The 23,941-nt window shown below is 48.3% G+C and overlaps 2 protein-coding genes across 2 annotated transcripts; one reads left to right on the top strand and one right to left on the bottom strand.

The window, feature by feature from the left end:
* The first annotated feature begins 346 nt into the window (after positions 1 to 346).
* slc30a5 (solute carrier family 30 member 5) lies at positions 347 to 7,642 on the top strand. Its single transcript, XM_076029325.1, has 16 exons — positions 347 to 843; positions 1,178 to 1,300; positions 1,392 to 1,458; positions 1,761 to 1,846; positions 1,961 to 2,048; positions 2,528 to 2,615; positions 2,783 to 2,859; positions 2,943 to 3,113; positions 3,213 to 3,504; positions 4,234 to 4,442; positions 4,613 to 4,770; positions 4,848 to 4,977; positions 5,064 to 5,319; positions 5,647 to 5,873; positions 7,041 to 7,169; positions 7,340 to 7,642. Exons 1-16 carry the CDS (start codon positions 773 to 775, stop codon positions 7,508 to 7,510), a joined length of 2,343 nt encoding a protein of 780 aa, XP_075885440.1. The 5' UTR covers positions 347 to 772; the 3' UTR covers positions 7,511 to 7,642.
* A 275-nt stretch (positions 7,643 to 7,917) lies between these two features.
* On the bottom strand, positions 7,918 to 18,500 carry LOC142890358 (MAM domain-containing protein 2-like). The gene is made up of 15 exons (XM_076029326.1): positions 18,245 to 18,500; positions 18,022 to 18,132; positions 15,294 to 15,580; positions 13,135 to 13,219; positions 12,807 to 12,944; positions 12,171 to 12,448; positions 11,425 to 11,518; positions 10,768 to 10,911; positions 10,162 to 10,281; positions 9,948 to 10,087; positions 9,344 to 9,440; positions 9,057 to 9,215; positions 8,712 to 8,965; positions 8,242 to 8,326; positions 7,918 to 8,154 (listed from the first exon to the last, which is right to left on the bottom strand). The coding sequence occupies exons 1-15, from the start codon at positions 18,273 to 18,275 to the stop codon at positions 8,108 to 8,110; spliced, it is 2,070 nt and encodes a 689-aa protein (XP_075885441.1). The 5' UTR covers positions 18,276 to 18,500; the 3' UTR covers positions 7,918 to 8,107.
* Positions 18,501 to 23,941: the final 5,441 nt, after the last annotated feature.

Genomic DNA, 23,941 nt, shown 5'->3' with positions numbered 1-23,941 from the left:
CTAATAACAGATATTGTAATTAGACCTTAAATAATATTATTATCTGAGGGCAGACAAACTTAATTACATGTAATTGAGTAACTTCTTCTTCTTCTTCTTCTTCTTCTTCTTCTTCTTCTTCTTATTATTATTATTATTATTATTATTATTATTATTATTATCATTATTATTATTGTTGTTATTATTATTTCTTCTTTCTTTCTTTCTTTCTTTCACTTCGAGCGGCTTAATCACAAAAAACACAACAAAATCAACGACCGTTCCTCTCCTTTAATGCGTACGTCATCGTTTCCGCGTCAGCTCCATACTCCGCATGCGCAACGCTGACGCAGGGGACCACGTGACGCTTAAGGTTTTACCGTGTCCGGAAGTGTTGTGGGAGCTTTTGTGGCCAGCCTGGACGGTGTAAACCTTCCCGTTTACTGCTCGCCGTCCCATCAGTGTTTCATTCACATTCACGGCCTTCTTCAGGTAGTCGCGAGCGTTCGACACGGGCGAAGTGGCGGTGGGAGAAAACGTTTGATAAAAGGCAAAGTTAATTGAGTGATGTGGCGGTAGCTAGCGTTAGCTACCAGGCTGAGAGGGTTGCCAGCTGGCGGAGGATTGATCAGTGCGACCCACGTTCGTCTTTCCGACGCCATGCCGAAAAACATGGCCCTAGACGGGGTCAAGTGTGGTGTAGCGCTTCGCAGGTAAACGGTGGGAGCCCGCAGTGATGTCGAGCTCAGCGGGGCCATAAGTTGTTGTTGAAACTGGGGAAAAAATAATAATAATGGAAGACAAGTACAACAGCAACGTCCTCTCAGGAGGAAAACTGGGCATGGTGGAAGTGCCCAATTCTAGGTGAGTTTCTCTCCTTTTAAAATTACTTTTAACATTTAACTCGTGTCACCTGTATGGGAACGGCAGCCTAGCAGCAGTAACAATCGATAACAATCAATACATTTTTTATTTTTAAAAGAAGGGAAAAAACAATTCAACTGTGCAAAAAGTAATGAAAAGCATCTTTGGTCACGTGAGAATGTTTTTTTTGTTATGGAGCTCTTAACTCTGGGCATGGTCTCATTATTTACTATGCACATGGCAGTAATGGCCTCAACCTTCAGTTGGCCTTTTTGATTTTTGCCGTCCCCAGGCTAAAGTTTGTCTCATGCAAATGTCTCTCTTTTCTCCTCAGGTTAACGAGATACATAGTTTTACTAATTGTCTCCAAAGTCCTCAAGGCTCTTGGAATCTTTGAGTCTTACGACATCCTCAAAGTCGTCCACATTGTTCAGTTCATCTTTATACTAAAACTGGGGTAAGCGCTCCAGTTGTTTTGTGTTACTTTGGTAGATTTGTTGTGTTTCGGTGTTTCCAGACGATGACAACACGCTGCTCTTTGTTTTTAGGAGTGCTGTTGTTTTGCTCTTCTTTCAAAAGCCTTTCTCCTCTGGAAAAGTCATCTCCAAAAGACAGGTTTGTTCTTACAGCCAAGCTCACACACAAGAAATACAGTTGCGTTGTGACCCCAGTTGATATTAAATGGAATATAAAAATATATAAAATCATCAGAGCAGCCTTTTTCATGCGCTTTCTCCTCTTTTAGCAAATGTTGTACCTCTTTGCAATACCTGTGGGAATAAACCCGGCTCAGATAGTGGGGCCATACTCAGCAGTGGGCAGATGTATTGCTTTATTCTTGATTATTCTTGATCTGCGTGGTGCTACAGGCCATAATAGAACCAGCGGTTCCTCTAAAAACCTGTTCTTCTTTGCAGTGGATAAAGTTACTAAAACACGCTGTGTTCAGCTGTGTCATCTCTCTTCTGGGATTCTTTGGCCTGACCCTCTGTGGACCGCTGAGGTAAACTGTCATTGGACTCTCAGGCACCCTGTACTCAGTGAAATTTGTTACCCTCACACCCAGGCTTGATTTCCCTCCTGGTCGCCATCATCGCTGTTTCTTTTCTTTTTCCAGGACGTTGTTGCTGTTTGAGCACAGTGACGTGGTTGTCATCGCTCTCCTTGGAGTCCTCTTCACAAGTTCTGGCGGAGGGCCGTCTAAGGTAGGAGTGCATGCAGAACAGCACTGGGTGTATATATGCAGTGGCGTCTCAGAGACCTGCACATTAGGATAACTGGCAACTTCATTTTCCGTAGGTGTGTCAGTGAAAATGTTTTTGTCTTTGTGTGTTTTGCACTGTGGTGAAGCAGCAACTTGTCCAGGCAGCCTAATCTTTTATTATTGATGTCTAGTGAACATCATAGTAGTGTTGCTAAAAATGAACCAGTGCTGCTATTATTATTATTATTATTATTATTATTATTATTATTATTATTGTGAATAATGCTGTTAAAGTGGGGAGAGAGTGAAAGACGCGTCAATCCAAAATGTGACCACTTGATGTCGCCGTTTCTTCTTCAAAATCTCCGAATGTTACAAAAATTGCTGCAACTTTTGCCGCCTTTGCGGCACAATGTTAATTTTATTTATTCTCACACATCAACTCCTCTCTGTAATATTTTTCCCTGTGGTGTGGAGCAGACCAGAGGCGCTGCTTTATTCATCATCGCCGTCATCTGCCTCCTCCTCTTCGACAACGATGATCTCATGGCGAAGATGGCGGAGCACCGTATCCTCCTGCTGCTGCTGCTGCTGCTGCTGCTGCTGCTGCTGCTGCTGCTGCTGCTGCTGCTGCTGCTGCTGCTCCACTCCTGGCTGCTGTCTGTTCTTCTCTGCGCTGCGCAGTGTCTCTGTTTATCCCTGTGTGCTCGTTTTACCTTGACTGCTGTGCTTCAGCTGAGGGACATCACGACAGCGCTCTCACGCATTTCCTCTACACCGCTATTTCCTTTTTGGGCGTGGCCGATCACAAGGTAAGCGGGAACATCCTGCAGTCTCAGAGCGGGGAGTTGAATCAATATAAAAGTCATAAGTATGCGGCGTGCCCCTGTGTCAGGGTGGAGTGGTGCTGCTGGTGGCCTCGCTCTGCCTGAAGGTGGCCTTCCACACGGCCTCCAGGAAGCTGTCGGTGGAGATCGGCGGCGCCAAACGCCTCTACGCCCTGGACAACCTGGTGTCTGCGGCGGTTCTGCTGCCCTGGGTCATCGTGCTCTCAGCAACCACGGAAGTGAGTGAAGAGATCCGGCAGAGCGGAGAGAACTCCTCATCAATGACAGTCAGAGTCGAACGCCTGCAGACCGTCCTCTCATGTCGTTGTCGTCCTCAGAGTAAAGTGGAGTCGTGGTCGTCCCTCATCGTGCCGTTCGGGATGATCATCTTCTCCGTGTCCATCCTGGAGTTCTACGTGGAGGCCGTCTGCTGCGCCAAGATGGAGACGCCGCGCTGCGCCCGCTACGGCGCCTTGGCCCTCTTCCTCAGCGCCCTCCTGCTGGCCAACTTCTGGACCCACCCGCTCACCGACCAGCTGCGCTCGGTCAGCAAGGCGCCGGGGGGGCAGGCCAGCACGGAGCACGTGCTCTCCGGCGGAGTGCTGGTCAGCGCCGTCTTCTTCATCATGGGTGAGTGAGCGAGCGCCTGGTGTGGGGGTCACTACATCGTTTCTGCATTGAAGTCCATTGTAAGCATGAAATAATGATGTTGATGCTCTGCCAGCGTGATGAGTTCACGGTGATCAGTCCAGATGTGCGGAGAGTGGGGACATTTGAGTGTTGAATCAAAACCATTTCATTAAAAGTGAGTTAGAGAATTCCAAGTGTGCAAAAGTCAAAGTGCCAACACACTGGCAGTCAGTCTGAAGAGTTTGAAATATAAATCATGTTGCTTTGTTGACTTTGATGGTTTCAATTTGTGTAATGATGGTCAAATATTACACACTTGGTTTTCATTGTCTGAAATCACATTCGTGTAGACATTAAGGCAGCAGCTACAGTGATGTTCCTACAGGGTTCCACTGGATTCTTGCATGCAGCTGCTTCCAATGCAGTTCAGTGCAGAAGTGAGTCAGTGACCCTAAACCTTTGGACGTTTGTGTATTTTGAGTCATTTCACAATCTTGACTTTGGTGCATATTTGCATCGTGCATGTTTCTGTATATTGAGCTTCATACATTTGAGTTCCTCTGGTTGGATCTGCAGTGCAGACAGCAGTAGAAATGAAGAAAAGACTTTGGAGACATTAAATGCAGAGGTTCCTCCTGAGGTTCCAGGTCAGCCGTCAGGACAGTGAGCCACGCAACCACCCACACTGTCATCATCTCGACACCTCCTGCTCCTTCTGTCCCTCTGCAGCCTCCAGCGTTCTCTCCTCTCCATCCAAGAAGGGCCAGACGGGCACCCTGGTGGGCTACTCACCCGAGGGCGTCCCCCTCTACAGCTTCATGGGCGACGCCCTGCAGCACACCTCGCAGTCCCTCCCTCGCTTCATCAAGGACTCCCTCAAGCAGATCCTGGAGGAGTACGACTCCAGGCAGATCTTCTACTTCCTGTGCCTGAACCTGGTGCGTGCAGTGAACAAACCCCGGGCGCATTGAGCTCCGCCAATCAGATTCGTGCATTAGAAGAAATAAAAAGATGGCTGGAAAGACGCCTCCAGTCTCTCCAGTTGATGGCAGCTTCTAGTATCTTCTGAGCCGCTCTCCTGGCTCAAGCTTTGCTGCCGTGTCTGCAGGCCTTCACCTTCGTGGAGCTCTTCTACGGCGTGTGGACCAACAGCTTGGGGCTGATCTCCGACGGCTTCCACATGCTGTTCGACTGCTCGGCTCTGGTGCTGGGCCTGTTCGCCGCCCTCATGACCCGCTGGAAGGCCACCAGGATCTTCTCCTACGGGTAAAGTTCTCTCTGAAATGGCCTGCAGGATGTTTCCAAGGTGGATGTTGTGAGAGCGCCGCCCTGTCGGTTTGCAGGTACGGCCGCGTTGAAATCCTCTCGGGCTTCATCAACGGCCTCTTCCTCATGGTCATCGCGTTCTTCGTCTTCGTGGAGTCGGTCACCAGGTTGGTGGATCCTCCCAACATCAACACGGACATGCTGACAGTGAGTGAGGACTGCGCTGACGTTGAGGCCTGAGCCCTCCTACGTCTTCTTCTCACCTCCTCTCGCCGTCCTTCTCTCCAATGCAGCCGGTGTCAGTCGGAGGTCTGCTGGTCAACCTGGTGGGCATCTGCGCTTTCAGCCACGCCCACTCGCACGGAAGCAAGAGCTGCTCGTCGCACGACCACGGCGAGCACAGCCACGGGGGCCACGGAGGTCACGGCCACTCTCACGGAGGCCACGGCCACTCTCACGGGGGTCACGGCCACTCTCACGGGGGCCACGGCCACTCTCACGCCAGCCACGGCCACTCCCACGGCGGAGGCATGAACGCCAACATGAGAGGTGCGTGTTGATGATCCATTCTGTGAGACTTCAGACGTATGCAGACGGTTGATGCGCTTCACACCATTCAATGGAAACGACTGCAAATTGTACTTGGTTGAAATTGTCGAAACATGGCTTTTATTTTGAAACGCAGCCACTCTGTTTGAAATCATTCAGAAGGTTGCATTGAATGGTATTGTTTCTGAATGTCCTGGTATGTATTGCATGGTGAGATGAGTGTGTGTGGCTGCAGCTCCAGTGTGTTGCCAGTGGTCCACCAGTGAAGGTGTGTTGTGGCTGACAGTGACCTGCGTCCCTCACGTTGCGCCTTTGTTCCCCCACCAGGTGTTTTCCTGCACGTGCTGGCCGACACGCTGGGCAGCGTGGGCGTCATCATCTCCACCATCCTCATCCGCCAGTTCGGCTGGCTGATCGCCGACCCCATCTGCTCGCTCTTCATCGCCACGCTCATCTTCCTCAGCGTCATCCCTCTGCTGAAGGACGCCTGCGAGGTTCTCCTGCTCAGAACTCCACCCGAGAACGAGAAGGACCTGAACGTCGCGTTGGAGAAGGTGAAAAAAGAAAAAAAAAAAAATCCTCAGTGTCGACTGACCCTTTGTCTCGCTTGAATGTTTGTGGTAGCCAATGAAACAGCAGCTCACCTCAAATGAAGCTTCGCACAGTCAGCGCGTTGTGTCGTTTCTTTGATTGACATCGACTCTCTTCCTGTATTTAAATCCAGACTCAAAAGCATCTCCTGAAGTGATGCTGCTTTACTCTAACTGTTGTCTCATTTCATTTTATTTTTTTTTTATGTGTAGTTTTTAGCTGTTACCTTAATGAATTACCTTAATTCCTCTTAAGTGTCCTTGGGTGCGTTTATAAAAAAAAAAGTGTATTATTATTATTTATAAATATGTGACACATGGCCCTTAAACTGCAACACCAAAGAAACATTTTCCTTCTTCAAATATGAACACCGTGCCTTTATGTTTGTCCCTAATGTGGTGCGTAAAGTGATGTTTAATTTGATGATTTACTGTCCATGTTGCTGCGCACAATGTTGAACTTTTCAACTTAGACACTTTGATGACATTATTTTGAGAAGAAAAAAACAACAACATTTTATGTGTATATATTTTGTCCCACCGCAGCAGCAGCAGCAGCAGCAGTGTAGTGTCTGAAGCTTTGGCCCTACTCCTGCAGGCTTCTTGCCTGATAAGACGAACAGACCCCTCCTTAGCGCAGCACCTGCATTAGGTTGCTTCCCTTGGAAGGCTTCATCTCAACTCCCTAGGAAGACTGTGTAGATAACACGCATTCCAACTCTGGCCCATCCTTTTCACCTTCTGTGTTACAATTGTCTCTTTGTCCTCCTTATATGGAATGTGCCTGATGACGAGACCTGTGGGTATATGGAGGTGATGTTCTAACTATTCTCTGAGAGGTTGTGAGAGCTTCTGCACATCTGGACACACAACCTCCCCGGGCTTTCTAGACGCCTGTTTTGATACCTGACTTCTTTGTAATAAACCTGTTTTTATGCAACTGAGTCGGCGTCCACGAGGACTCCTTCAACATCCACACTTCACTGCTGCAACCTGAAGAATCCACCATAGCAGCCAGGGTGTGGCCAAAGGATTGCCACTGCATCACAGCCAATTGAAATTCTTTTTTTTTTTTTTTTTTTTTAACCAACTAACTCACTCTTTCTACGCTTTGTCTTAATATTCTTCCAGATCGAGAAGATCGAAGGAGTTCTGTCGTACCGAGACCCTCACTTCTGGAGACACTCGGCCAACATGCTGGCTGGCACCATCCACCTGCAGGTCATGTCGGACGTGCTGGAGCCCAGGATCATCCAGCAGGTAGAAACCACAGCGAGGGCAAACTACGGCCCGGGGGCCCTAACTCAGAGTTTCCGTCACGTTTGTGGTTCTGTCGGGTTTGAAGTCAGAGCCTCTGGGCACCGCTTTGCCACGTGGACCCTGGAGGAAGCTCCCTGTGTGTTTCTGACGCGGCTTGTGTGAACTTCCAGGTGACGGCCATCCTGAAGGACGCAGGGGTGAACAACCTGTCGGTGCAGGTGGAGAAGGAGGCCTACTTCCAGCACATGTCTGGACTCAGCACCGGCTTCCACCAGGTTCTGGCTATGACCCAGCAGATGGAGTCCATGAAATATCTCAAGGATGGGACTTGCATCATGTAACGTGACACGCTATGGGACCAAATAAGAATTTCCAGATTCAGTCTCTTTTTTTTATTATAAAAAGAATTGTACAGGATATGTATGTATGTATGTAGGTATGTCTTTGAAATAAATCTGAATATATTGATTTTAGATTGACATCTCCCTCTGTTTCTGACCAGTGCCGACCGACAATGTGTATGTGTCTGTGCAGTTTCCCACCAGAAGCAATGGGAAGTTTCTCTCACTGCCCCCAAAAACCATCAAATCCAAAACCAACTCTTGTTGTTTTTGGACTCTCAGGTCTTCAATGATTCTCCAAAAAAATCCCTGGCCTGCCGTGAAAATAGAAAACTGTCCAATGGAGATGTTCGAGTTGCAATGAGAAAACCAACCTCGGCAACGTTCTGTCTTTATTAGTGAGCATTAATCTAATGCATATTAATGTGAATGAAACCCAGCCTAACAGCAGCTCGTTATGCATCCTGCAGCGTACAACTCAAAAAAAACAAAAAACATTCCCACCTGCTCAGTGCGAGAGCATGAGTCACCAGTCAGTCATGTGCAAACTGATTAAAAAGGGTTTTAATGCATCACACGCGGCCGCTCTACCGCCTCCTACTGGATGTGGTTGGATGTTTCCGCGAGGCTCCTCGTCTCCACATCTGGAAGGACAATGAGGAGGTTTAGATCTGCCATGGTGTCTGAAGCGTTTCTTCAAACGTGTGCAAAAAAAAAAACAGCCAGTCGACCTGGACAGTGGCCGCCCTCCAGGATGATGTCATCAATGGCAATGTCACTCCTCACTGATGAACCTCTGATGGCTTCAAACACGATCTGGAAGGACAGACACGGTGAGAGGAAGCAGTCGGCTGCATTTCAAATTTCAAATCCACTTCCTGCTCTGGGTGTCTTGTCCATACACACTTTGAGATGTGTGATAAAAAGTGATGCGTTAATATACTGAAGGTGTGTGGAGAGCTAAACGCCTCCTCCTATGAGGTGGCTCACCAAAACACACAGTCACTCTGTGATGTCACAGAGGGCGTTGGTATATTTCTGTGTTGTTTCCCAGCAGAAGCAGCATGAAGTTTGTCTCACTGCCCGAAAAACATTCAATCCAAAAACAACCGTTGTTATTTTGACTCTTGGAAGCATGCATGCAGCAGTTGAATCAGATCTTGACTGATTCTCAGGAATGAATCACTGCAGTCAGTCTTGCCTGGTGCTGGCTGTCACACTGGAACTCCACGCTGCCCCTCAGCCAGGCGATGCTCTGCTCTCCGCTGCGCTGCCACAGCACCAGCTCCCCTCCCACCCTGCCGAGCAGCACCCTGAGGTGGCCCGAGCCCGAGCCGTACATGTTGTAGTAGAAGTGGAGGCACTGAGGCCCCCTGGAGGCCCGCAGCGGGCGGGACAGCAGGCGCACGTTCTGGCCGGGCAGCATGGCAGAGGCCTCCAGGTGCAGGTAGTGACCTGCAGAGGAGGAGAGGAACAGGTGTCTGTACTTCAGCTGAGTTTTTTCTTTTTCTGAGGACTGTTCGTCATGTCCAGCAGGGGGCCTCACCGAGCCCTGTGGTGTGGTCTCCAGTGGGCCCAGTGTAGGAGGTGGGGGTGGGGCCCCTCCTGCGCTCCCAGTCGGAGGAGTCGGAGTGTTTGTCCTGAGAGAAGCCGCACAGGCCGCCCTCGAAGTCGCAGTGTCCCGGCAGGCTGGAGGCCAGCGAGGCTGCAGCACCACAGACACCATGATGATGGTGACAGTCAAGACCAGATCATCAACCTGCTGCTGATCATGGCTCTGTGGATACTGAACCAGTGGAACCAGTCAGTCAGCGGCCGGCTTGTGTTTCCTACCTTCCGTCAGCTCGCAGTCCCCCTGGCTCAGGCTGATGTCATCCAGAGCCACGGAGCCGCAGTCCCACAGGCTGCTGCAGCTGCTGACAAAAACCACCTGCAACACAACATAACACAACACAACACAACAGTGGTGGCGGCTCAGTCTGCGCACATTGTTGCACTCCTTGCAATCAAACATTCTTCTCCGGTGTTGTCACAAAGTTTTTAAATCCCACTCAGCGGCACAAAGTAACCTGATAGTCAGTGAGCACAATGAGGAGAGAGAGAGAGAGAGAGAGAGAGAAAGAGAGAGAGAGGGAGAGAGAGAGAAAGAGAGAGAGACCAGCATCGCTGCATTTTTGAGATAAAACGTCATTTTCTTCAAAGACAAACTGCTAGAAATTCACTTTTTTGTATATATGTATATATATACATGTATACATATATATATATATATATATATATATATATATATATAAAGTATTTGTCATTTTTTTCATGTAGATACATGTTTATATGTATAAACATATACATATATATTTTTTGGACTTTTCCCTCATCCATGTCTTTGTGTTTCTACCACCCAGAACCTCCTTCCTCTCCTGCCTCTTGCTCTGCTCACCTGGGTGGGCTTGGACGTGTGGAAGGTGACCTCGGTGGCCATCCAGATCCCTCGGGATTTCTCGCCCTGGCTCCAGATCTTCTCCCGGCCGCCGCTGTGCTGCAGCTGCACCGTCAGAGTGTTGTCCATCTGCTCGAAACCTGCGGTGGGACGGAGCTCCGATCTCAGCGCGGCGTTGGCGAGTTGTGGAGTTTGGTGGCGACCGGCGGCTCACCCTTCAGGGAGAAGTAGAACCTGAGGCAGAACTTGGCGCTGGCAGGTAGGGTGGGGCTGACCAGCCGGTAGGCGTGGTCAGAGTTCGGCTTCAGCTGCGACTGAGCCAGCAGGAAAGACCCTGCAGGAGAAGAGCACAGTGTTTGATGCTGGTCTGGAGTCTAGTTTATTCTAGTTCTACACTCTGATCTCTTTCCCCTCTCTCAGCCTCGTACTCAGCCGTCCATCATCGTTCAACACCAAACCAGCAGCACCAGCAGGCTCAGTAATCCAGCATCCTTGTTTTCCGTTGCATTCTCAAAGCTGTGAAAATCAGCCCTTTGTGATGTCACAAAGGCCACTGATGCCTCACCGAGGTGTCTCATCCCAGCCTCAAAGCACTCTCGCTTTTTGTTTATCACAACACTGTGATATTATTCATCGCCGAGCACATTGGAATCTGTCGTCCAGCGACTGCCAGTGAATCCTCAGACGTCATTGAAGGTCACTTCCTTTTAGAACTGCTGGTCTCCAGCTAGGAGCTGGCCTCTGGCCACACAGCTGACTTTCAAGACGCAGGAGAATTTGTGATTTCCTCAGAATGTAGACGACGGAATTCTGGTCTCACCAGTTCCAGTGGTGTGGTCTCCGATCCGGAACAAGTTTGGCTGCACGGTCACTCTGCTCCACTGGGACCCCGCCGGGTCCTGGCGGTACTGACAGAAGCCAGACTCAAAGTCACAGTTGGCGATGGAGGGGTCAAAGGTCGGCTCTGGGAGACAAACAGCGTGGACATGGTCTCTGGTTCAACGGTTTAAAAAAACATCATTGTGAGGATTTATAGAAAATTGTTGTTTATATTTCAGCAACTGCCAACTGAGACGGGAATTGAACCCGCAACCTTCTGACTTTAAGACCCAGAAAACATCAACAAAAAAAGAAAAAAGTTTGGAATCTCAAACTGCAACAAACCTGACGGTGAGCTGCAGTCAAATGCACGACCTCAACTAAGACAGACACACAACAACAACAAAGTGTGTGTGTGTGTGTGTGTGTGTGTGTGTGTGTGTGTGTGTGCAATCACAATCAGCGTTTTCAGATCTCGTTCCAGTTCTTCGTCTCAGATGCTTTCCCTAATCTCGTCTGATGACTCATCACTTTGCTCACTTCTACTCGCATAGTGCGAATCCTGAGCTGCTTGTGCCTCTCTAATGCACTGGGTCGATCTCCCCCAGGGAACCATGACATCACAGGAGACGATCGGGTCGGTGCGGCTGCAGCTCACCGCTGTCCGTGCTGCAGAACTGCGGGGAAAAGGAAACGTCATCAACCGCCACGCGTCCGCCGCTGGGGCTGTTAAAGGCCACTTCAAAGACCACCTGCAGGGAGACACACAGGCAGGCAGGCGCTGAGGAACAAAGGTTCGCACCTACATACACACTCAAGTGCAATTTATACAAGCGTGTACTTAAGAGACTTTAGTGTGGGGCGCTGACGGAGAAGCAAATGGAAAAAGTCTTTTAAAGCCGTCGCTTGTTGTTCAAAGACATCTCGCTGCACGAGTTGGTGAGAGGTTGTTGGCTGTGATACGAGAAGACCAATCCTGGTTCCCTCAGCAGTGATAAAAGGCGCCTTTGACGCAGTCTCCTGTTTTCAGACTCCTGACACATTGATAAATTTCAAGCTTCTTCACGTTTCAGAAGATGACGAGGTTGCGTTCTTCATCTTCTCTGCCTCCATCTGACCTTCTCCCCTGGACGGTCTTCCCTCACACTCAGCAAACCTCATGTCCTCTCTCCCGTCTGCCACTTCCAACCTCAGCATCCTTTTTGTCCGTTTGTTTCAGTGTTGACATTATCCCGTAACACCTGGTCCATCTCTTCTAGTCTACCGTTTGACAAAGTTTGATGGTATGTTGTTGGTATCTGACGATGCAACTCGATCATGGCCTCGGTGTTGGCCGTCAAAGCCACTGCGTGAAGTCACGACATGCTTTGCCTGTAAAGCTGAGAGGGCAGTGTTTGTATTGACCTGCACAGAGTACGGTGCCTTCAGGTCCACCTGCACAGGTGTCCACTGGCCGGGCCTCTCAGTCCAGTCGCTCTGGTTCTCCGCCCCGGCCCTCCACAGCTCCTGGTACTGACCCAGGCGGTCCCGGGTGTAGACGGAGAAGAGGTTTCCTCGCTCCTCGCTTCGCTGGTACTGGAAACTCAGACATCCCGACAAGGGGACCAAGGTCATGGGAGACACCAGCTTGGCCACTTCCTTGAAAGTCTTGGCGTAGACGGAGTCCACGTACATCAGGTGGCCTGAGGGGGGCACAGAACATCAGCACGGCTTGGGTTCTTCACACTTGACAAGCATCTCCAGCAGTTGGGGGTGTTTTCTGACTTGGCATCTATTCTGTGTATATCAATTGTGTGAGTCATACTTTATACATGATAGATTAAGGTTAGGGTATACACTAATCCATCATGGATAAAGTATGAATACATATACAATCAAGGCATTTGGAGCAACATTGTAACACATTACTTACTGGTGTTTATTTGTGTAGGAACAATACTGATCCAGCTGCCACAGACTGAATAAACCATGTAGACATATGGTACACACACACACACACCACACCATGTACACCTTCCTTCAGCCCGTTGCATTTCTCACCTGTTTTGTTGTTGTACGTGTGGTCATCGGGTATGTTGTTGCGGAGGAGCTGAGTCCCGCCTCCTCCCACGAACCAGTTGACGTTGGCGTTCCACTGGTTGCTGTATCCGCACAGATGAGACTCCTCGAAGTCGCACTCTGGACACGGAGAGAGCAGGACAGGATGAATCAGCACCAGAGCCGCTGTGCTGGGGGCGTGGCCGCCCAGGGCTTGGACGCTGGGAATGCGCCAAACCAGCGCTTTGTGAGAGAGTTTAGGTTCAACAGTGCAGATGAGGGATCTGCGTCTCTTTGTTTGAGTTGTGGATGTGTTTGTGAGGAGACTCACCCAGGCAGTACCCGGGGGTGATGTGGATCTCGAAGACGGCCACGCTGCTCCCAGCGCTGCGTCCAGGTTTACCTTCCAGCACGAGCTAAACAGCAACAGATGTTTAGTTTCCGCCTTCAGTCGGTGGTGGAGCACCGTGACTTCATTGCTCGTGAATGTCGGAGGATGAAAGGCAGTGTTTATTATGTGTGTTGGCCAACACCTGACCGCTTTAACATGAAGCACACGCAGCAATATTGGCCTTCGCTCGGATGAACACTTGGATGAATTGCATCGATAATTCAGATTCACCTTTTAGCCAAAGATTCATTTTAATCTCACTGATAAATTTATTACTCGGTTCAAACAACGGTTGAATTATCTTGCACAATAATCCCTTGAGCAAATTAAATTGGTCAATATTTAGTTGCTGTGTCACAAATCAACTCCACATAACTGGGGAACCGCCCACTGGTCCAACAAGTTGCTCATTGGTCCGACCTCCCATTATGGTTCAGGTTATGGTTAGCGGAGGTCGGACCAATGGACAATTAATCAGACTAATGGGAGGTTGGACCAGTACCAAGCTCCCCGGTCCAACCAGCGCTGTGCCGACATCTCCGCAGTCATCGTGCTTTGCCAGTGTTTCCACTGTGGACAGCCTAATGGTTTCCCACTTGTTTGTCTGGTTGTGCCAAAAAGCACAACAATTGGTGTTTGACACCAGCGGTGCAGTCTGAGCTACAGTCCCATCAGACTTCTCCTCCAACACCGGGCCAATGAACATAAACCCTGATGAGGACGTCACAGAGCAGTGGCCCACTGCCAGGCACTGGAATCTCATGGAAACCTCAGTGTGTGTGTGTGTGTTGAGTGAGACTTCACTGCTACACCAGCAATGTGTACATTAAACACAAAGAAATGAGCCCAGAGGTCAGTGGAGTGTATCAGGAATATTAGTATGGAAAACCACCTTTTGTTGTTTGAACATAATTCTTGTACTGACGGAGTGACTTGAGGTGAGGGCATCATGCTCCTGAACCAGGAAACATCTCAGTGACAGAACTTCACCTACATTTCAAAACAATGTAAACCAGACTATTTTTAAAATCCGGACCCATCACCGCCTTTTCAAAAATATTGAGGTGCTGCTACCGGAAGATTTTTATCCCTCCCTCGCTGTTGTGAAAAATGATTTCCCGCTTCATTTCATGAAGGACTTTGACTGTTTTAGTATTTCTGGGCATCCACACGGTCCTCAGGAAGCTGGTCTGGCACATTCATTGCTTCCAGTGTTTGGCTTCCTCATTTCATTCCAACCAACCTCCGACTCAGCAACAGATGTGAGACTGGCACCCATTTTCTTTTCTTGCTCGTGAACGGAGGGGGGGGTGGAAAGAAAATAGAAGCCAATCAGCCCGAGGTGACATGGTCTTTCTCCAACACCCACCAGACTGAAGTATCTCCATGTAGCGAGGGGCCCGGCGTAGCACAACCTGCCACGCCATAATGTAGGTCACAACCCCATCAGCCGCACCTCTCCCTCGGCATCCACTGTAAACATCTCCTCTACTTCCTCCTCACAGTGTTTGGATTACGCGTCAGGGTCGGCCCTGCGTCTGCGCTCCGTGTCCCGCTGGCCGCCGTGTGCAGCGTCAACCTATTCCTGTCTCTTCCTTTCAAGGACGGCATTTAACATCTGCCGCACCTTCAGCGTTCAGGGCTGAACAAGGGAGGGAAAGTTGGCGCTTTGAGCCGCCCGCCGCAACGTGCTGCACATCAGCTGCTGTCATCTTTAAATCTCTGCTATTTCTTTTAGAAGCGCTGTGGTGGTTTTCTGATCACTTCTGCAGATGATGTGTTATTTACAAGCGTGGTAACTCTTTATTGGTAAGTTAAGATACGATTGTTTCCCATCGTTTCTTTCTCCAGAAGTCAAGGAACGTGCAAGCCAAGCATGAAAGCTTTAACTTCTAAGTGTAGCTCATCATAATTTGAACCTTTTGCTGATTTAAGGATCTTTTCCTCACAGCAGTTTGCCATTCCTGAGAGCAGTTGCCTTCTTCTCACCTGTCGCATAATATTTTCAGCAACTTCAACAACTTCAGTAATCCCCTCAGAGTTGAACGTTTGACAGTCACTCTGCTCAAACTCAAAGTGGCCTCTGCTTTAAATCCTACCTCGTACGGCTCCGTGCTGTTCTGCAGGTCCACGCTGGAGATCACCCAGCTGTCAGAGGGGGCTTGGCTGCTCCACAGCGGCCTATCAAAGCTCTCCCCCTCGGTTCGCTGCAGGACCTCCAGGCTGCCAGACCCAGTGATCTGGTAGACCAGCCTCAGGCAGCTCCAGTCGCTGTAGTCCAGAGTCGGACTCAGCAGGTGCCCCGTGACTTCTTTTTGAGGTTGCAGGTCTCCAGTCTCACCACTCTGGCTGTCGGCTGCCACTCCGTCCACGGCAACGAAACGGCCTGGAGAGAAGAAGAAGGAGAAGAAGAAGAAGAAGAAGAAGAAGAAGAAGAAGAAGAAGAAGAATATCCATAAAAACGAATCTCATTTTTTATTTTCTAGGTTTACTGCAGCTTTTGAAATGAAACGGTAAGCACAAATAGTAAAGATAAAGTCATTTGCAGAAAAAACATTGTGGAAAAACCACCTTGGCTTCATTTCCACTTGTTGAATGGCTGAATTGAAGACAATGTTTGCTGTGCCAGGCTGCCCTGAGCTCTCAGCAGCAAGGGAAACACTGATGTCACCAGGCTTTGAACAACTGCAAGCATTTAAGGACTATTGAGCTTTCGGAAAAAACACAATGTCACTATGTGGCATGTGGACCTGTGCTTTTTATTTGGTGTGGTGCAAAAACGCTTCCATTCACTTTAATTATATATAAAAAAAAAACAGCTTTTGATTTTTGGTCTCAAACCAAAATGTATAGAAAGATTGAATAGCAAAACTCCATCACAGCAATTTGTGGAGAAGAATTTTTAATTCCGTCTTGTAACAGTGAAGAGAAGATTGTTGATGTTTCCGCCTGGTTGGAAGACAAACTCTGCCTCCTCTGACCGTGAAATGAGCAACGACCAGGATAGAGCTGTGACACAAACAGCAGTCAACTCTTTCTAAACAACTACTGGTGCAGCGGTGACGCTGCGCCAATCACCGTGTGCACGTCACTTCAATGCCACAACACGACACAGGAAGGCTGGAGCTTAATACCCATTCACTCAACAGAGGGCACACATAATCAAAAGCAGAAAGAGTGGAAATCATTTGTAAAGAGCTGGCAAGATAATGATGTACTTTGAAATGAGGCTTGGTGAGAGCAGGAGGGACTGTATGTAACAGGACAACTCAGAGCGGTTCACACAGCGGAGACCTGAAGCTCACAGTGAAGGAGGACACTGAGGCAACGACGTCCAGATGAGTTCGGAGCTGTGTGGGGAAAAGTCTTAAAAGGAGTTCTCTTTGTTTCTTTTCCAACTGAGCTGGGCAACAGATGGCGCTGGCAGGCCCTGCAGCATGTGTGACTCACCAAATGAATGGGTGCACTGTCAAAGATTAAATTGCTAATTGAAATAATGAAATGGTTACGGATACTTCCAAAAGATTACCTTTACTGACTTGTTTATAGAGATGATTCAATCTGTAGTAATCATGTCTACTTATGAAAGAAATGAAGACGACTGCAGGCATTGGTCATGCTGAACTCCTTATCTGTGCGTTTTCCCCACAGTCAGCTGTTGTTCATGTAGTTTGGATTGTGATTTGGGGGAAGGAAGTTGAGTGATGTAACAGAGCGGCACTGTCACTGTAAAGACCTAGCAAAGCATGGATCTCCACCTCTGGGTGAAAGAGAGGACGCTCTCTGTTCTCTGGGTCCGACCCCAGGCTTCCTCACTCGCCTCGCTGCTGCTTTGCATCACAAGCAAGGTGGAGGTATTGAAAGTGAACCTGCTGTGTGTGCAAGGCAGCAGGAACCGTCCCGCTGGTCCTGAGTCTCTGCACCAGTGGCTCCTTCTTGCAAGAGTAGCCTCCCATTCAGTGGTGTAGGTTCTATAGTCTCACTGTGACTCCTTAATATTTTCCAAAACTGTAAAATGAACCATATCCCCCATGTTTGATGGTTTGATTTAGCCCCCTCCCTCCTCCTTTGATCCGTCATAAAATCAATAACAGGTGCTGACAAAGATAATGATGTAATAGCAAGTGCTTTGATTTCCAGCACTGTTTGAGCCAAAGGTTATCAAGAACTACAGACATTTTTGGTGGTTTTCCTCTGAAGATTAATTTTAATTTCATCCTGAATGTGACAGTACATCATGCATGCGGCTTGAGTGGGCGTGTCAGACGCTGTGTGATGGCAGGATTCCATATTTAATGGAGGAATTCCAAAATTTAAGATGATTTTTATGCGCACATTTTAAATTGTGGACGTTTTTTCTCCTTGTTCTTTGTGTAGTCCAGTATAGTATATTTGCATAGTATGGTCCTATAGTTTCCCATTTATCACATGATTTACTCATCATCATCATCATCATCATCATCATCATCATCATCATCATCATCATTATTGTTGTAGCTGTTATTGGTAGCAGTAGTAATAGTAAATGTATGGGTGTAGCAAAGTTTTGAGTGCGTGTCGCCTAAAACTGAGAGGACTGAGAGGACTGAAGGGATTTAACCCTTGAAGCAAAGCAAAGAATGCAGCCCTGAAATGTCTCCTTCACTGGCTCCAGATGTCACTGGACGGTTGGACTCAATGCGCTCCAGATGGAGCTCCCTCACCACTCTGCCCCATCGACTGCACCAAACCAACGGCAAGATTCCTGCTAAACTATGCAAGACAAAGAGTCCGGGAAGGTTTTTGCCCCTCCACCTCTACCCCCGAATCAAATCTCCCAGTAATTACCATCTTTGTGGAGGATCCAGCTGGTGAAATCGGCATCCGATGTGTATCCGCAGGTGTCTGACTCGAAGCTGCAGGAGCCGGGCAGCAGCTGGCTGTGGGCCTGGACGGTGGCTGCGAGGGAAAAGCAGAGCGGAGACTGAGGGAACGGTACGTATGAATCATAACAAGGGGAAAGATGCCCTCACGCTGCAGCAGCACTGGCACGACCCTGAGAAACGCTCACCAGCAAGAGCAAGGAGGTAGAACACAAGCATTGCAACTTTCTGTCGTTCTGTTTCCACCCCTCAGGGAAAAAAAGGAGAAAAAGTCAAAGTAGGTCCACTGTTGGAAAAACGCAAAAAAAAAAGGAGAAAAATTGGAAGAATTTAAAGATGGATTTGATGAGATAGTTTTAGAGCAAAGTTTATCAAGTGTAGGGGAGTGAGCGTCTGTCTGGCTCTCAGACTGGCTGCGACGCTGCAGGCAGTCTGCTGGCCGAGTCTGTGCACCCTGAGAGAGGAGGAGGAAGAGGAGGAGGAGGAGGAGGAGGAGGAAGAGGAGGAGGAAGGTGAGTGATGAGCTGGTGAGGGGCCAATGAGAGCGTGGGCGGTACAGGGAGAGCCGGGGTGTGCAGGAAGCAGCAGGATGGCAGCTGGAGGGCACTCCTCCTTCTGACACTTTGCTGATGTTCATTGTTCAGCTTCAGTGGTGGAGAGACGGTGGAAGCTGTTACATACAGAGAGCTTTATATCAAATGTAAGTGTTCCAGTGTGTGGGAGTGCGGCAAATCTATGTTTCACAAAAAGCTCTGGCTTGAGCAGCCGGACTGCAGTGACTGCACAGCAGTGTACAACTGACTGTCCTCCCACAGAGTTGCACATACTGCAGCTCCCCTTGAACCCCGAAGGTAGCGATAGAAGCTGAATCCGTCATACCAGGACTGCAGCGATGTAAAATCACCACCGTGTTCCAAAGCTGTCGAGCCAGCGTCTTCGCACATCTACCGATAGAATGGAATTAAATGTCTTGGACTCATTGTTCCTCACTTCTTTTTGTGGTCAAATAAAGTTTTTTTTTTATCGTCAAAGCAGATGCCAGCGGGCACAAGGATGAGAACACAGAGCTTTTTTTTGTTACTGACAATGTTACTGGCAAGCGCTTGGCAGCGGTGGTGGAGGGAAAAAACCCTCTTTTTTCACATGGCAACAGGATCATAGCAGTGCGAACCGTTAGAAACAGCCCAGGCAGAAAGCAGGAGAGGTGGAACGATGGCTACTGGGTAACATGCGCTGCTTCTGGAAGGTCAGTGTAAAATTCCATGACATAAATTCCATTACATAAGGCACGTAATCAGGTGGCCTTTAACACGAGCATAAAATATATCAAATATAAACTAAACATAACTCATGCAGGAGGATGGCGCCCTCCCTTTATTTAAACAGCAGTGAGTGTTAAGAAGGAGGAGAGGAGGCTGTTGTAGCAGCGCGACACTGCCCCCGCTGGTGGGTCGGGGTTCCTCACCTCCCTCACATCTTCCTGTACATTTGGTCTGCACACATCAAAACACATTCTTTTTGCGGTCAAGTTTTTCATAAATGTGCCGGGGGGGGAAGTGGTCACACTGTGCTTTGCATGCGAGCCAATGCACGAGAGGATCTCCACTGCAAACCTGGCGTCAGCTTGCAGGCATTAATGGTTTCTGACTCATTCTACCATGGGTCGAACTCGCAATTCACTTTCATCCGACAGTGTCGTCTGAAAGTGGAAACTACTTGAGAGTGAGAGAAGACGTGAAGCTGCGAGGAAGACTGGAAATAAACACTGTCACCCACATTTGCTCTCCATCTGTGAGTTCCCTCCTTCACCTCCTCCCCATCTCCTCCTCCAGCAGTTTGCTGGCCTCCCTCTTTCTGGGGTGATTAGTATTTTGAGGAGGAGGCCCCGCAGCACTCTGACCAGATGGGGAGAGTTTATCTATTTATTTATTTATTTGCTTGTCTATTTATTGTCTGGGCAGTTTGTCTGCAGAATGTTCTTTGTGCAGGAAGCGCCGGATCATCTGCACATTTTCTTTTGAGAGGGAACTTCTTTTTTTTTTTTTTTTTTTGAGGGAGAGTAAACAAACATAGCCAGGAAACAGCAGAGGACGGACGGTGCGTTCAGAGCATCGTCCCTCGGGTCTTCTAACTCTTCCCCCCCCACACAACACAGAAAAACAGTCAGACCCTGTGCTGGCTGGCTGGCTGGCTGGCTCCACCCACTGGAGCACATGCCTCTGACTGCATGGAGCAAGAAACTAGTTAATATTAGACTGACAGCTGGACAGACTGACACCTTTGAATACTTTGTGGATCCAGAAACATTGATGTTTGTAGACGTGAACATCAAAATACAACCCAGTGATTGATGTGTTATCAGTGTATGACTTTGTTTTATTAGTATATGGTTTGGCCCAAGATGGCTCAGCAGTTTTTCTTCCCTCTTCCCACAGCCTTCCTGTGGGAACACACAGCACCACCACCTCAGCCCAGTAACAGTGGACTCGCTGTCATCCTGCAGTGATACTTTCAAAAAGACTGCACTGCAAGGAAGAACGCGGTCTGTATTTGTCCTCTAACACAGTTGGTGTATTGTGTGGTGTTTTTCAATGCAGTGTCATGTCTCCTGTGGTATGTTGTGTTGATTCTAATACAAATAGAGAACAGGGAAATAAAACAGACGCTGTGCGCTTGCTCCACCCGCTGGAGCACATGAGTAATAGCTTGACACAAGGAACTACTGTAGCTGGTGTGAGACTGACTGCTTTAAAGACTGACAGTTGAACACTGGGGAAACAACGGCTGAAACATGGATGTTTTCAGGTTTAAGCATCAATCATTTCATCCAATCAATAAATAAGTGTTTTATTGACAAAGTTATGAATCAATCTGGACCAATCATCACTGTTATGCTCCGGTAGTTTGTTTTGAGACGTGCTGCATTGAAGGCCATCCTCAAGTAGCAAGTGACAACTCTCATTTATAAATCCTTACTCTTGTTTTTAGGATGCTGTCTAAGCACGCTGTGTTGACGACAGGGATTGTCTCAACTCTGGGTCCAGCGGTGTCTCAATCAACAGTGCATTTCTCCCCGGGCGAGGTTAGAACACTACAATAATCCCATCCGCTAAAGAGAAGCATTAGCGTAGCCTCTGAAACCACCGCCTCCAGGCTGAGGTCAGTGGACTCCCACTGTCTGAGGAGCCAATCGCAACCTAACGTCCGTCCGTGCTTGGAATCCAGGCCATGGTGTTGTGCCTGAGAAGGGGGAACCGTAATGGGACGAGATGAAACATTTATGTGCGGCGTCTTGAAGCAGAGCCCACCCTCCCCCTCCCCCCTCCGTGCTGGATGCCTGCTGCAAAACCAAAGACACAACACAGTTGCGCCGTGTCTGCAGACAAGGCCACAAATTATTAATGTCCTCGCTGTAAGTAGGGAATTGGCCAAAGCATTGAGTTAATGTGGAACAGTAACAGTGGAATAGCAGTTGCGTCACACTGTAACAATGTCTTATCTCTTCAGAGGTGTCACAAACATCCACACTGACTTCACGGTACCGTTTGTAGTTTATACATTTGTGCAGGGCGTCTGGTGGTGCTGGTCTGAGTTGTGGCAGCATAGGTGGAGGTCATAGATTGGACTCTATGGCCACTACATCATAACACCGCCATCCTCCGTCACACAATGTCGCCGTGGTAACCGCGGCTCCAGCCAAGTGGGGTGCGTGTGACTTGGAATATGTTACAAAAGCCGAGTGGTGTGCAGACACAAGCGCTGTTGATCAGCTACACACCAGGCCTGAAGTGGAACATGACTGGATTAACGTGCCAGGAGCCCCGCAAGCACCGCAGAACAAGCCTGAAAAGAAAAGGAATTTGTGTGATCTTGACAACAGGAAGTGATAATAAGAAAGACACGCATGCACATTCAGCAGAATCCGGGATTACAGGTTGACCTTAAATTGCCAAAATTGTTTAGATAAACTGGCGGCTCAAAGCAAAAGCCTGTCAAATGAAATGTTGTCAGGTGAATGAATAGCTTCTTTTTTTCAATTTGGTAAATAATAAAGAATTGCATCAACTTTCTTGCAGAGAGGCAACAAAATAGGATTTCACCAAATGCGACTCTCGACACTGCACTCATTGGAAATAACGCTTTAATGCTGTATTTTCATGGTATATATATTTATATATATATGTATATATATATATATATACATATATATATATACATATATGAAAAGGGGAGAACATTTGTTATTGCTCACAGCTCAAACTTTAGCTAAAGTTACTTACATCTAGCGTCTCACTTCCATTGTGTTGATTATGTCTTCGCTTTTCAAAGGGTGTTTCCAACAAGGAAACTTCCTTACTTCCTTGGACTTTAGCCTTCCTCACAGGTGTCACTTCGGTGGCGTGTGACTCATCTTTCTCGGCTGATGTTACCCAGGCGGCGTGCCAAGGCAGTTAAACCCCCGATAGAATTTGTATCCCCTGGCCGCGGGAGCGCGCACCGCCAGCCGCCAGGTGTGAGAGAGACACGCCCGAGTGTATATAAAGACGAGTGACACAGTAAAGCTGTCACTTTGTGACACAGTGAAGCTGTCAGAAACTCTGCTGAAACTTGTTCAAGGTAAGACAAAGAGAACTCTTGTCTGAATCCCACATGGCCGTTACATTTGGCCCGCACCCGTTTTATTTTACGCCCCTTTGCCTCCGTGTCTTGCTCCGATTTTTCTTCATTCTTTCTTTTACTGCAGACCAGATTCATGCAAGATAGAGGTTTCAGTTGAAAGATTTCAACTGCCATCAGTGTTGTATTTATATCGTTTCACAGATCTGGCCCAGGTCATATATATACGGTGTATTCGCTGTGTCTTACTGCTTTCAACAAAGGCTAAAAACGACTCTGGCCATTATCTGCATTACGGATTTGGGCCATCACTGTCTTGACAAAGAGATGCTGCCGTGTCGGAAAAAAACAAAAAAACAAAAAAATAAATAAATATCTGCAAACATGGGCCAGGATCTTGTGCCAGATTTAAGCATACTTTTATGAAAGTTTTATGATATTATTATTATTATTAGTATTATTATTATTATTATTATTATTATTATTATTATTATTATTATTATTATTATTATCACGAAATAATGATGGTAGTTTCACGTTATAAAACCGAGCCCTGTTTTTTTTTTCTAGTATGGCAGAAATCACCACGAAAAACGTCATAGCGTGAACCTGTCCCGAGCTCTGTTATTTTTTGTTGTTGTTGTTTGTTTTTTTTTTTTTTTTTTTTTTTAGTATGGCAGCAAAGCGCTTCCGTAGTACGTGACCCAGCAGCACAGGTGTCTTGCTAATTGGAGGCGAGGGGCTGTCACACAGCTACACCCCCGACGGAGCGTGGGAACACTGGGCGGCGGTGACGGTGTGTTTGAGGGCAGGCAGGCAGGCAGGCAGGCAGGCAGAGCCGCAGCGGCGGTGGGCGGCTCCGTACAGGAGGGATGGAGTAACGGTGCTCCGAGGGCTTCGCTCTCGGCCGTGGACGAGACTGTACAGTATGTATGTATGTGTGTGCGCGTCCGCCATCGGCAGCATCAGCATCAGCGGTGTGTGTGTGTGTGTGTGTTTTAAAGGCGCTTTGTGCATCGCTAATCCGCTCTGATGTCACGCTGCGGAAGGAGGGGCTGAGCTCTCCGCTTTAATCAGAGAGCTTCAAGTTGTCTGGAGGTACAAGCCGAGCAAAGCCGAGCCGAGCCAAGCCGAGCGAGCCGGCCAGGCACCGGAGAAGGCAGCGATGTGTCCGGCGGCAGTCCGACCCGGGCCTCTCGTCCTCTGACAGGCAAGGTAACGTTGATCGAGGCGATGTCATGTCCGGTTGTGTGGTGCCAGAAAGGGAA

This window comes from Nelusetta ayraudi, unplaced genomic scaffold (genome assembly GCF_046127955.1).
Source record: "Nelusetta ayraudi isolate G7.1 ecotype Tasmania unplaced genomic scaffold, CSIRO-AGI_Nayr_v1 ptg000026l, whole genome shotgun sequence".
Classification (NCBI taxonomy): Eukaryota; Metazoa; Chordata; class Actinopteri; order Tetraodontiformes; family Monacanthidae; genus Nelusetta; species Nelusetta ayraudi.
Note: the sequence above shows the minus strand (reverse complement) of the source record. Positions and strands in the feature narration are given on the sequence as shown.

Bases quoted from the DNA above. Each gene is read 5' to 3' on its own strand.
- slc30a5 (XM_076029325.1), top strand. From the start codon at position 773: ATGGAAGACAAGTACAACAGCAACGTCCTCTCAGGAGGAAAACTGGGC. The intron at 1,301-1,391 runs GTAAGCGCTCCA...CTTTGTTTTTAG, and splicing joins ATCTTTATACTAAAACTGGG to GAGTGCTGTTGTTTTGCTCT. The intron at 3,505-4,233 runs GTGAGTGAGCGA...GTCCCTCTGCAG, and splicing joins CGCCGTCTTCTTCATCATGG to CCTCCAGCGTTCTCTCCTCT.
- LOC142890358 (XM_076029326.1), bottom strand. From the start codon at position 18,275: ATGCTTGTGTTCTACCTCCTTGCTCTTGCTG. The intron at 10,282-10,767 runs GTGAGACCAGAA...CTTCTCCTGCAG, and splicing joins AGACCACACCACTGGAACTG to GGTCTTTCCTGCTGGCTCAG. The intron at 8,327-8,711 runs GCAAGACTGACT...CTGTCCTTCCAG, and splicing joins AGTGTGACAGCCAGCACCAG to ATCGTGTTTGAAGCCATCAG.